Source organism: Berghia stephanieae, chromosome 5 (assembly GCF_034508935.2).
Source record: "Berghia stephanieae isolate SIO BIC M18660-M18661 chromosome 5, UCSD_Bste_1.3, whole genome shotgun sequence".
Lineage (NCBI taxonomy): Eukaryota > Metazoa > Mollusca > Gastropoda > Nudibranchia > Aeolidiidae > Berghia > Berghia stephanieae.
Genome location: NC_088364.1, coordinates 1,285,407 through 1,298,511, shown reverse-complemented (window position 1 = coordinate 1,298,511; position 13,105 = coordinate 1,285,407). Strand labels below are relative to the sequence as shown.

At 38.2% G+C, this 13,105-nt stretch overlaps 2 protein-coding genes across 2 annotated transcripts in view; one reads left to right on the top strand and one right to left on the bottom strand.

The window, feature by feature from the left end:
- Positions 1-2,187, bottom strand: part of LOC144972225 (uncharacterized) — a 101,891-nt gene extending 99,704 nt beyond the window's left edge. Inside the window, exon 1 of the mRNA XM_078913259.1 lies at positions 1-2,187. This exon is cut by the window's left edge and continues 505 nt beyond it. Coding sequence (XP_078769385.1) covers positions 229-2,115 — 1,887 coding nt within the window. The 5' untranslated portion in view covers positions 2,116-2,187 and the 3' untranslated portion in view covers positions 1-228.
- The window catches only part of LOC144972224 (E3 ubiquitin-protein ligase TRAF7-like), a gene marked incomplete in the record, with an annotated part of 126,560 nt that overhangs the window by 11,766 nt on the left and 101,689 nt on the right, over positions 1-13,105 (top strand). The window contains 2 exon segments of the mRNA XM_078913258.1: positions 4,152-4,227; positions 5,001-5,059. Coding sequence (XP_078769384.1) covers positions 4,152-4,227; positions 5,001-5,059 — 135 coding nt within the window.

Here is a 13,105-nt window from a genome sequence, read left to right as displayed (position 1 = left end):
TGCTATCCCACCCCCTAAGAAAATGACATTTTGAGAAAATGGGAAAAAACGAACCTTCTCGTAGATTATACAAAATATAGTGTCATGAACCCCCTAAACTGTGTTGTTTTAAACCCAAGAATCATTCTCCTGTGGAAAAAAGATACAATTAGTTATGAATTTATAAAAATGGTACTTATCCGTTTGAGGTAATCCATCCAATGTCACGTGTCGTCTGGGACTCCGCAATCAGAAGCCGCCTGCAGCATACTGCTCACCGCCTTCCAGTTGATGTAAACGTTCTTCCTCCCTTGTCTGTGCTAACCTCCTCATCTCCCTTTTCCTTTTAAAGACAAATTCACCTGCTCTGTCTGCATTCTTTATCCTAACATTGTCCCTTTTAGTCCCATGCTCCACAAAATGTCGTCCCACACTAAGTCCTATTGCCGAAATGAAATCCTGCGATGCCTTTGCTCCCTTGTTGAATTCTCCTACTCCAATCCCACATGAAATTTCCAAACGCTGTCTCCCTACAAACACATGTTTTGGACACCTAGACCAAATCAAAGCATGGATGCTTTCATTTACATTCTGAGTCATTCCAAATAAACATCTCCCCAACAAATCATCATCAGTCAATCTAACATAAACGTCATGGATGTGTTCTGCTACAGTCGGTAGAATAAATGTGGTCATATGTCTGTCGTGGTCAGGTGCTGGCAGACCATTAGCCTTGGCTTTCATGTAGAAGCACCAAGAATCAATTCCTTCTGGGCAGTACTCATGGCGTGGCTGTTTATTGGTTGAGGTGCAGTGATAAAAAGAAGCCCAAATTGCGCGTCGCATGTCGTCCACAGTACTGTTTGATCTAATGGCCCGCGTGTAATATTTCTGAAGTCTGGCGATCTTTGCCTTTGTCAATTTTCCTTTTCCATTCCCTCCTAACGTTACCTTTACCTTCTTCTTGTTGTCCACAGTCTTCCGCAATGCTGTTCCTAGTCTCTTCGCTACATGATTTACACACTCCCTCTTCTCAATTGTCATCCCCTCATACGGTCCCGAATTGTTTAGCTGCTTGATGGTGTTGCTGTCCCCGTCACTAATCATTGTTCTATATCTAAGTCCATTCCGCTCTACAGATCTACTCCACATATTCACAGCCGCTACCTGTTCCATACTACCTGATGATCCTTCATGGTTCCTATCACACTCCTCCTTATGGCCACTCAAGAATTCTGCATACCTATCACTATCCCCCTTCAGCTTGTCTCCTACTGTCACACACTTATGGCAATACTTAGAAAGAACCTCATGGTCCACTACAAGTCCTGTTCTGTTCTCTATCACACATCCTATCCCTAACATTGATTTATGTCCCCTCGTGTGCCAACTACCATCATACGAAACATCAACATCAACAATTGGTTGCCCTGCCTGCTCAGGATACGCTCGACGAACAACATCAACAGCTTCAGAACGGAGACGAGACGAATAGCTGGCGAACTGGCGGTGGATGGCCTTCTGGTGGCGAAGAAAGGTCTTATGATGTAGTACAGGCATATCCATCATGCCGCAAAATGAGGCTAAGCCAGCCTGTCCACTTCCATTAGCCAAGGATGAAGCGACTCCACGACGATTAACTTCAAAATATTTATCTTTTTTACGAGATGTATAAAAGGACGATATAACTTTTGAACATGATTTACAAGACAAATGTAGAAGAATGGCAAGACCAACAGAAGAATCACGTGAAACCTCCAACGTAGACTGGAAATAAAAAGGGCAGAGAAGACAATCAACAAGATCCTGGAATACAATCAGCTGCACGATGGTCGAACATTCCAATGAAGACGAAGATGAAGGCTCAGACGTAGAGGCAAAGAAATCCAACTTACGAGCTGATGATGAAGAAGCAGAAGCTGAAGCTGTTGGTTGCGGCGAAGAAAAAGATGATGGAAATAAAGGTGAAGTCGCTGCGTGGGGCGAAGATGTCACAGAAGATGTGGATGCTGGCTCTGGTTCATTAAAAAATTTCTGCTTCTTCGCATCCCTTGCCTTCTTCAAAACATCTTTCCGTGACTTCCTTTTCATGCTGCTAATGGAAGCATTGAAGGTGGAAACCTTGGCTCTAGGCATGACAATCTGTGAAAATAAATAAATATAAATATACCATAATAAATAATTTAAAAAAAAAAAAAAAAAAAAAAAAAAAAATATATATATATATATATATATATATATATATATATATATATATATAATATAAATAAATCGGGGGTTAGCTTAGCTCAGCGTTACGGTCTTTGCTTCGTACCGGAAAGGTACCGAGTTCGATCACCAGCCTCTGTGCTGTGTGGACTTGAGCAAGCCATCTCGCCCTAGCTCAATTTGCAGCGCAGCACTGCGGTTGACGCCTTGGTTATTCCAATCTACCCTTGGAATAGACCCTGGAGAATAATTTCCACTATGGGATGAATAAAGGGGTTTTAAAAAAACAATTTTATTATAACATTTTTATTGCACCCCCTACTGCTAAGCAGTGTTGGAATCAGCCCAAAGTTTTGCCTTAAAAGCACAAAAGATACCCACACATAAGAATTCTGGCTACCAATCATAGTTAAGCACAGATCTGGTATTGCTTTGGATCAAAGTAAAAAAAACATTAAAGAAATTAAAAGAGCAGGCAGAAAGGCCGCTTTCTGGGCAAAATGAATTCCTACCACAATAAGGTAACTAAAAGTCACAGTGGGCTGACCACCTGCTTGGCTAATGCCTTGGTCTAGAGTAATTTCACTTTAAAGTGGCCCTACACTGAAAGGTGAAAAGGCAGAAACTATAGATCAGAAAGAAAGAAACGCCTTTAGGTCAAGAGACGAGAACCATACCTCAGAGCATTGAGAGCACCCCCCCCCCCCCCACACACACACACACAGACTCTTGTAGAATGATGGTTATAAAAAAAAATAAGCACAATCTAGATAATCTCTAAGTTCTAACTCACTGACGTCAATGGTAATCCAAGTCTAAGTTAGCTTTCGACGTCTATCTGTCTGTCTAAGATCTACTATAGATCGGCGTTTAGTTATCTCCTTATTTAAGCTCAATGATCTTCACTAGTCTAATGTAAATCAAAGAAAACAGTATGGTTCTTAATAATCGTATTAAAAATAAAATAAAAACAAAAATTAGCCTTTAGAATTATTTACGAGCAGCATTCTCTTTTACTATCGTCAATGTTTACATTTTAGAATGGAATGCACACTTTGAGACTGTAACCGGTCAATCTGATTTCACTAGTAATAAATAAATAGACATACTTACTGGCTAAACCGGTATCCAGGCGTCGAAATGATTATCTACCAATTTTTGGTTCTTTGGAAAATGATGATAAAACTTTGCAAATAAGTAAATGGAGTGAAGTTTGTCATGAAACGACCAAAAATCAGTTCGAATCGAAGCGTAAGTAAACGTAGTCGAATGCTCCGGAAATGTACCCGTTGTTATGTCACGTGACTGAAAACCGGGTTACGATTGGTCTTGGAATGTGAGCTAAAATTTTCCATGACGGTAATTACTAAAAATAACTCCTAGACGTCTCTTCAGCCAATCAAAGAAAGGAAAATAGGCTTGGAATTTCTCGATTTCCCCGCCGACCTGTGACACATACGCGAAAGAATGTGAAAGAACGGAAATGCCCTTTCCCTGACATTTCTGCTAATACCAAATAAGCCGGGGTTCAGTGCGGGTTACTAAGGACTATCGAACGTTGATTCTGACGAAAATGACGGAAAAACTTTGCGTTTAGACGATAGTTGCGTCACAAAAAAATTATTTAAAGCACTTTTTTGTAAAAATTTAGCCTTTTGAATGTTTTCAGTGTGTTAAAGAAAGGTTGAATTACCTGAAAGTGCCCTAATCTCATTTTCGATAATTTTAGTGGAATTCATAGTAAAACCGTCCTCTCGACCAGCGCGTACCCCCTTAACTGATCCTCATCTTGGCAACAACTCTCAAACCTGGGACTTCACAGAATACGACAGTTAACTGGTTAAAGGATTTCACTTGCCTTGCAAATTGTCTTTGGTGATGATGATGTTGATGATGATGACGGCGACAATGATGATGATGATGATGACGGCGATGATGATGATGATGCTTTTCTTTTCTTTCAGAGACCACGAGAGTGATTGTGACTATATGACAGTAGAATGTCCTAACAATGCTGGGTGCCCTCCGTTGTTAAAAAAGGTATTCCCTTGATTTCATCCTTGGCCTTTGTCAACTCGTAGCCTTTGTCAACTCGTAGCCTTTGTTAACTCGTAGCCTTTGTCAACTCGTAGCCTTTGTCAACTCATAGCCTTTGTCAACTCGTAGCATTTGTCAACTCGTAGCCTTTGACAAATGAGAGATAAGAAGACATCCTTGTCATTGCGTCGTATTTAAAACTTATTACAAAATACCAGTTTCTTTTCATATGTCCCCAATACAACTATCGTTTCATCATGTTTTCTTGACAGAGGGAAAACCTGAAACGTCCACATCATCTCTCTTCGTCCATGAAATAGAAGTATCTGTTCTATTTTAATGACCCTCATGGATTGTGCGGCCATGTGGTCTTGTGGTATGGCACTCGCTTTCGGATCGTAAGGTCCTCGGTTTGAGCCTCGCTCGGCGCATCGTTGAGTCCTTGGAAAAGACTCTTTACTCACATTCTCTCACTGTACTCAGGTGTAAAATGAGTACCTGGCCGTCAACAGCGTTGTCTCTGTCGAAAAAAATTGTAATATATCGCCTAACAGGCGTCATGTCTCGTTCTGCATGTTACGTTTTGCTGTTGGTCAGGGACCCTTTGTAAAGCGCTTTGAGCACATTTAGTGGGTATTGCGCTATATAAAAGCTCAATTTATGTTTTTAAATTTTATTTTTGTTATTTATTTCTTGGAGCTTCAAGCATCAACAGTCGTTTTATTTAGTCATGGGAATTTGACAATCTCTCTCTCTCTCTCTCTCTCTCTCTCTAGGATCTGGATGACCACCTCCGTCTGTGTAACAATGTCCATTGTCCATACAAATTGTACAGGTGAGTCATGGCCACTGTCACCATTGGGTCTTCTAGTGTCTGTACCATTGGGTTTTCTAGTGTCTGTGCCATTGGGTCTTCTAGTGTCTGTACCATTGGGTCTTCTAGTGTCTGTACCATTGGGTTTTCTAGTGTCTGTGCCATTGGGTCTTCTAGTGTCTGTACCATTGGGTCTTCTAGTGTCTGTACCATTGGATCTTCTAGTGTCTGTACCATTGGGTCTTCTAGTGTCTGTGCCATTGGGTCTTCTAGTGTCTGTGCCATTGGGTCTTCTATTGTCTGTACCATTGGGTCTTCTAGTGTCTGTACCATTGGGTTATCTAGTGTCTGTACCATTGGGTCTTCTAGTGTCTGTACCATTGGGTTTTCTAGTGTCTGTGCCATTGGGTCTTCTAGTGTCTGTGCCATTGGGTCTTCTATTGTCTGTACCATTGGGTCTTCTAGTGTCTGTACCATTGGGTTTTCTAGTGTCTGTACCATTGGGTCTTCTAGTGTCTGTACCATTGGGTCTTCTAGTGTCTGTACCATTGGGTTTTCTAGTGTCTGTACCATTGGGTCTTCTAGTGTCTGTACCATTGGGTTTTCTAGTGTCTGTACCATTGGGTTTCTAGTCAAACTAGTGTCTACATTGGTTCTAGTGTCTGTACCCATTGGGTTTCTAGTGTCTGTACCATTGGGTCTTCTAGTGTCTGTACATGGGTTTTCTAGTGTCTGTACCATTGGTTTTCTAGTTCTAGTAATTGGTCTTCTATATGACGGTTTTCTAGTGTCTGTACCATTGGGTTTTCTAGTGTCTGTACCATTGGGTCTTCTAGGTCTGTACCATTGGGTCTTCTAGTGTCTGTACCATTGGGTTTTCTATGTTACCATTGGTTCTAGTGTACTGTACCATGGTTTTCTAGTGTCTGTACCATTGGGTTTCTAGTTCTGTACATTGGTTCAGATTGCTGTACCTTGGTTTCTAGTGTCTGTACCATTGGGTTTTCTAGTTAGTCTGTACCTACATTGGGTTTTCTAGTGTCTGTACCATTGGGTTTTCTAGTAAATACCATTGATTTCAGATATGACCCTTTTCTAGTGTCTGTACCATTGGGTTTTCTAGTGATCTCGTATACCCATTTCTTTAGTGTCTGTACCATTGGGTTTCTAGTGTCTGTACCATTGGGTCTTCTAGTGTCTGTACCATTGGGTTTCTAGTGTCTGTACCATTGGGTTTTCTAGTTCATACTACGATTGAGCTTTCTAGTGTCTGTACCATTGGGTTTTCTAGTACATAATAAGTATGACCTTTTCTAGTGTCTGTACCATTGGGTTTTCTAGTGTCTGTACCATTGGGTTTCTAGTGTCTGTACCATTGGGTTTTCTAGTTGTCTGTTACCTTTCTCTAGTGTCTGTACCATTGGGTTTTCTAGTAAAACATACTACAATATGACGCCTTTCTAGTGTCTGTACCATTGGGTTTTATAGTACATTAACATAGTCATTACAGTCTTATCATGGTTTTCTAGTGTCTGTACCATTGGGTTTTCTAGTAAAACATACATAAGATATGACGCCTTTTCTAGTGTCTTTTACCATTGGGTTTTCTAGTAAAACATACTACAGATATGACGCCTTTTCTAGTGTCTGTACCATTGGAGGTTTCTAGTAAAACATACATTACAGTAATGGCGCTTTTCTAGTGTCTGTACCATTGGGTTTTCTAGTAAACTACATACAGATATGACGCCTTTTCTAGTGTCTGTACCATTGGGTTTTCTAGTAAATACATATCATACAGATATGACGCCTTTTCTAGTGTCTGTACCATTGGGTTTTCTAGTAAAACATTACATACAGATATGACGCTTTTCTAGTGTCTGTACCATTGGGTTTTCTAGTAATACATACATACAGTTGACTGCTTTCTAGTGTCTGTACCATTGGGTTTTCTAGTAAACATACATACAGATATGACGCCTTTTCTATGTCTGTACCATTGGGTTTTCTAGTAAAACATACATACAGATATGACGCTTTTCTAGTGTCTGTACCATTGGGTTTTCTAGTTAAAACATACATACAGATATGACGCTTTCTAGTCTGTACCATTGGGTTTTCTAGTAAAACATACATACAGATATGACGCCTTTTCTAGTGTCTGTACCATTGGGTTTTCTAGTAAAACATACATACAGATATGACGCCTTTTCTAGTGTCTGTAACATTGGGTTTTCTAGTAAAACATACATACAGATATGACGCCTTTTTTAGTGTCTGTACCATTGGGTTTTCTAGTAAAACATACATACAGATTGACGCCTTTTCTAGTGTCTGTACCATTGGGTTTTCTAGTAAAAAATACATACAGATATGACGCCTTTTCTAGTGTCTGTACCATTGGGTTTTCTAGTAAAACATACATACAGATATGACGCCTTTTCTAGTGTCTGTACCATTGGGTTTTCTAGTAACTACATACAGATATGAGCCTTTCTAGTGTCTGTACCATTGGGTTTTCTAGTAAAAACATACATACGATATGACGCCTTTTCTAGTGTCTGTACCATTGGGTTTTCTAGTAAAACATACATACAGATATGACGCTTTTCTAGTGTCTGTACCATTGGGTTTTCTAGTAAAAAATACATACAGATATGAGCCTTTTCTAGTGTCTGTACCATTGGGTTTCTAGTAAAACTTACATACAGATATGACGCCTTTTCTAGTGTCTGTACCATTGGGTTTTCTAGTAAACATATACAATTGAGCCTTTTCTAGTGTCTGTACCATTGGGTTTTCTAGTAAAACATACATCGATTGAGCCTTTTCTAGTGTCTGTACCATTGGGTTTCTAGTCTTACATCAGGGCTCTTTCTATGTCTGTACCATTGGGTTTCTAGTAAAAACATACATACATATGACGCCTTTTCTAGTGTCTGTACCATTGGGTTTTCTAGTAAAACATACAGTATGACGCCTTTTCTAGTGTCTGTACATTGGGTTTTCTAGTAAAATTACTACGATATGACGCCTTTTCTAGTGTCTGTACCATTGGGTTTTTAGTAAAACTCTACAGATTGCGCTTTTCTAGTGTCTGTACCATTGGGTTTTCTAGTAAAACATACATACAGATATGACGCCTTTTCTAGTGTCTGTACCATTGGTTTTCTAGTAAAACATACATACAGATATGACGCCTTTTCTAGTGTCTGTACCATTGGGTTTTCTATGTCTTACAATTGAGCTTTCTAGTGTCTGTACCATTGGGTTTCTAGTAAACATACATACAGATATGAGCCTTTTCTAGTGTCTGTACCATTGGGTCTTCTAGTAACATACTACATTGAGTTTTCTAGTGTCTGTACCATTGGTTTTCTAGTAAAACATACATACAATTGAGTTTCTAGTGTCTGTACCATTGGGTTTCTAGTAAACATACATACAGATTGACGCCTTTTCTAGTGTCTGTACCATTGGGTTTTCTAGTAAAACATACATACAGATATGACCCCTTTTCTAGTGTCTGTACCATTGGGTTTTAGTTTAAATCTTATACTTACGTTTATGCGCCTTTTCTAGTGTCTGTACCATTGGGTTTTCTAGTAAAACATACATACAGATATGACGCTTTTCTAGTGTCTGTACCATGGGTTTCTAGTGTCTTACAGATTGGCTTTTCTAGTGTCTGTACCATTGGGTTTTCTAGTAAAACATTCATACAGATATGACGCCTTTTCTAGTGTCTGTACCATTGGGTTTTCTAGTAAACATACTACAGATATGACGCCTTTTCTAGTGTCTGTACCATTGGGTTTTCTAGTAAACATACATACAGATATGACGCCTTTTCTAGTGTCTGTACCATTGGGTTTTCTAGTAAAACATACATCAGATATGACGCCTTTTCTAGTGTCTGTACCATTGGGTTTCTAGTAAAACATACATACAGTATGACGCCTTTTCTAGTGTCTGTACCATTGGGTTTCTAGTAAACATACATACAGATATGAGCCTTTTCTAGTGTCTGTACCATTGGGTTTTTCTAGTAAACATACTACAGATATGACGCCTTTTCTAGTGTCTGTACCATTGGGTTTTCTAGTAAACATACATACAGATATGACGCCTTTTCTAGTGTCTGTACCATTGGGTTTTCTAGTAAAACATACATACAGATATGACGCCTTTTTAGTGTCTGTACCATTGGGTTTTCTAGTAACTACTCATTGCGCCTTTTCTAGTGTCTGTACCATTGGGTTTTCTAGTTAAAACATACATACAGATATGACGCCTTTTTAGTGTCTGTACCATTGGGTTTTCTAGTAAAACATACATACAGATATGACGCCTTTTCTAGTGTCTGTACCATTGGGTTTTCTGTAAAACATACATACAGATATGACGCCTTTTCTAGTGTCTGTACCATTGGGTTTCTAGTAAAACATACATACAGATATGACGCCTTTTCTAGTGTCTGTACCATTGGGTTTTCTGTAAAACATACATACCAGATATGACGCCTTTTCTAGTGTCTGTACCATTGGGTTTTCTAGTAAACATACATACAATATGACGCCTTTTCTAGTGTCTGTACCATTGGGTTTTCTAGTAAAACATACATACAGATATGACGCCTTTTCTAGTGTCTGTACCATTGGGTTTCTAGTAAACATACATACGATATGCGCTTTCTAGTGTCTGTACCATTGGGTTTTCTAGTAAAACATACATACAGATATGACGCCTTTTCTAGTGTCTGTACCATTGGGTTTTCTAGTAAAACATACATACAGATATGACGCCTTTTCTAGTGTCTGTACCATTGGTTTTCTATAAAAACATAATCAGATATACGCCTTTTCTAGTGTCTGTACCATTGGGTTTCTAGTCTTACAATTGGTTTTCTATGTCTGTACCATTGGGTTTTCTAGTAAAACATACATACAGATATGACGCCTTTTCTAGTGTCTGTACATTGGGTTTTCTAGTAAAACATATCAACGCTTTTTAGGTCTGTACATTGGGTTTTTAGTAAAAAAACATACAGATATGACCTTTTTAGGTCTGTACATTGGTTTTTAGTAAAACTACATACAGATATGACGCCTTTTCTAGTGTCTGTACCATTGGTTTTTAGTAAACATACATACAGATATGACGCCTTTTCTAGTGTCTGTACATTGGTTTTTAGTAAAAACATACATACAGTATGACGCCTTTTGTGTCTGTACCATTGGTTTTCTAGTAAAACATACATACAGATATGAGCCTTTTCTAGTGTTGTCCATTGGGTTTTTAGTAAAAACATACATACAATATGACGCTTCTGTGTCTGTACCATTGGTTTTCTAGTAACATACATAAGATATGACGCTTTTCTAGTGTCTGTACATTGGTTTTCTGTAAACATACTACAGATATGCGCCTTTTTAGTGTCTGTACCATTGGGTTTCTAGTAAAACATACTACAGATATGACGCCTTTTCAGTGTCTGTACCATGGTTTTAGTAAACTAATCAGATATGAGCTTTCTAGTGTCTGTACATTGGGTTTTCTAGTAAAACTACATACGATATGACGCCTTTCTAAGGTGTCTTACATTGGGTTTATAGTAAACATACATACAGATATGACGCCTTTCTAGTGTTGTACCATTGGGTTTTCTAGTAACATAATACAGTATGAGCCTTTTCTAGTGTCTGTCCTTGGGTCTAGTAAAAATACAACAGATATGACGCTTTTCTAGTGTCTGTACATGGGTTTCTATAAACATACATACAGATATGACGCCTTTCTAGTGTCTGTACCATTGGGTTTTCTAGTAAACTACATACAGATATGACGCCTTTTCTAGTGTCTGTACATTGGGTTTTTAGTAAAACATACAATATGAGTTTTCTAGTGTCTGTACATGTTTTCTAGTAAACATACATACAGATATGACGCCTTTTCTAGTGTCTGTCATTGGGTTTCTGTAAACATACTACAGAATGAGCCTTTTCTAGTGTCTGTACCATTGGGTTTTTAGTAAAACATAAAGTATGACGCCTTTTAGTGTCTGTACCATTGGGTTTCTAGTAAAATACATACAGTATGACGCCTTTTCTAGTGTCTGTACCATTGGGTTTTAGTAAAATACAACAGTATGACGCTTTTCTGTGTCTGTACCATTGGGTTTTCTATAAACATACATACAGATATGACGCCTTTTCTAGTGTCTGTACCATTGGTTTCTAGTAAAACATAATACAGATTGACGCCTTTTCTAGTGTCTGTACATTGGGTTTTCTAGTAAAAATACATACAGATATGACGCCTTTTCTAGTGTCTGTACCTTGGTTTTTAGTAAAATACATAAATATGAGCCTTTTCTAGTGTCTGTACCATTGGTTTTTAGTAAAACATACATACAGATATGACGCCTTTTCTAGTGTCTGTACCATTGGGTTTTCTATAAAATACTCATAGACGCCTTTTTTGTTGTACTGGGTTTTTAGTAAATACATAGTATACGCCTTTTGTGTCTACCATTGGTTTTAGTAAATATACGATATGCTTTGTTTTCTTGGTTTTAATTAATACTTTTAGTTTACATTGGTTTTTTAACATCTCAATTGGCTTCTTTCTCTTGTTTGTAAATAATAGATATGCTTTTGCGTACATTGGTTTTAGTAACTACATAGATAGAGCTTTAGGTCGTACCATGGGTTTCTAGTAATAATACAGAGACGCCTTTTAGTGTTGTCTTGGGTTTTAGTAAAACATAATACGTAGCCTTTTTGTGTTGTACTTGGGTTTTAGTAACTACATAAGATAGACGCCTTTTCTAGTGTGTACCATGGGTTTTCAGAAAAATAATACAGATATGGCTTTCTATGTCTGTACATGGGTTCTATAAAACATATAAGATTACGCCTTTAGTGTTGTACCTGGTTATTAAAAACTACAGATTGACGCTTTCTGTGTCTGGTTCTTGGTATCTACAGGTTTTCATACTACGATAGCGCTTTTCAGTGTCTGTACATGGTCTTTTAAAACTATGATATGGCTTTGGTCTGTACTGGTTTTATAAACTACAACAGATATGAGCTTTCTGTGTTGTCATGGGTTCTAGTAAATATACAGTATGACGCCTTTTTTTCTGTCTTGGGTTTAGAAAAAAAAAGTTAGCTTTCAGTTCTGTCCATGGTTTTAGTAATCACGATATGACGCCTTTTCTAGTGTCTGTACCATTGGGTTTTCTAGTAAAACGTACATACAGATATGACGCCTTTTCTAGTGTCTGTACCATTGGGTCTTTCTAGTGTCTGTACCATTGGTTTTGGTCTTTACCATTGGGTTTTCTAGTAAAACATACATACAGATATGACGCCTTTTCTAGTGTCTGTACCATTGGGTCTTCTAGTTTACATTGGTTTTATGCTGTACATTGTGTTTTCTGTAAAACATACAAAGATATACGCCTTTTCAGTGTCTGTACCATGGTTTCTATTTAAACATAATCAGATATGACGCCTTTCTAGTGTCTGTACCATTGGGTTTTCTAGTAAAAATACATACAGATATGACGCCTTTTCAGTGTCTGTACCATTGGGTTTTCTAGTAAAACATACATACAGATATGACGCCTTTTCTAGTGTCTGTACCATTGGGTTTTCTAGTAAAACATACATACAGATATGACGCCTTTTCTAGTGTCTGTACCATTGGGTTTTTAGTAAAAACATACATACAGATATGACGCCTTTTCTGTGTCTGTACCATTGGGTTTTCTAGTAAACTCATAAGTATGACGCCTTTTCTAGTTCTGTACCATTGGGTTTTCTAGTAACATAATACAGTATGACGCCTTTTCTAGTGTCTGTACCATTGGGTTTTCTAGTAAAAACATACATACGGATATGACGCCTTTTCAGTGTCTGTACCATTGGGTTTTCTAGTAAACATTCATACAGATATGACGCCTTTTCTAGTGTCTGTACCTTGGGTTTTCTAGTAAAACATACATACAGATATGACGCCTTTTCTAGTGTCTGTACCATTGGGTTTTCTAGTAAAAACATA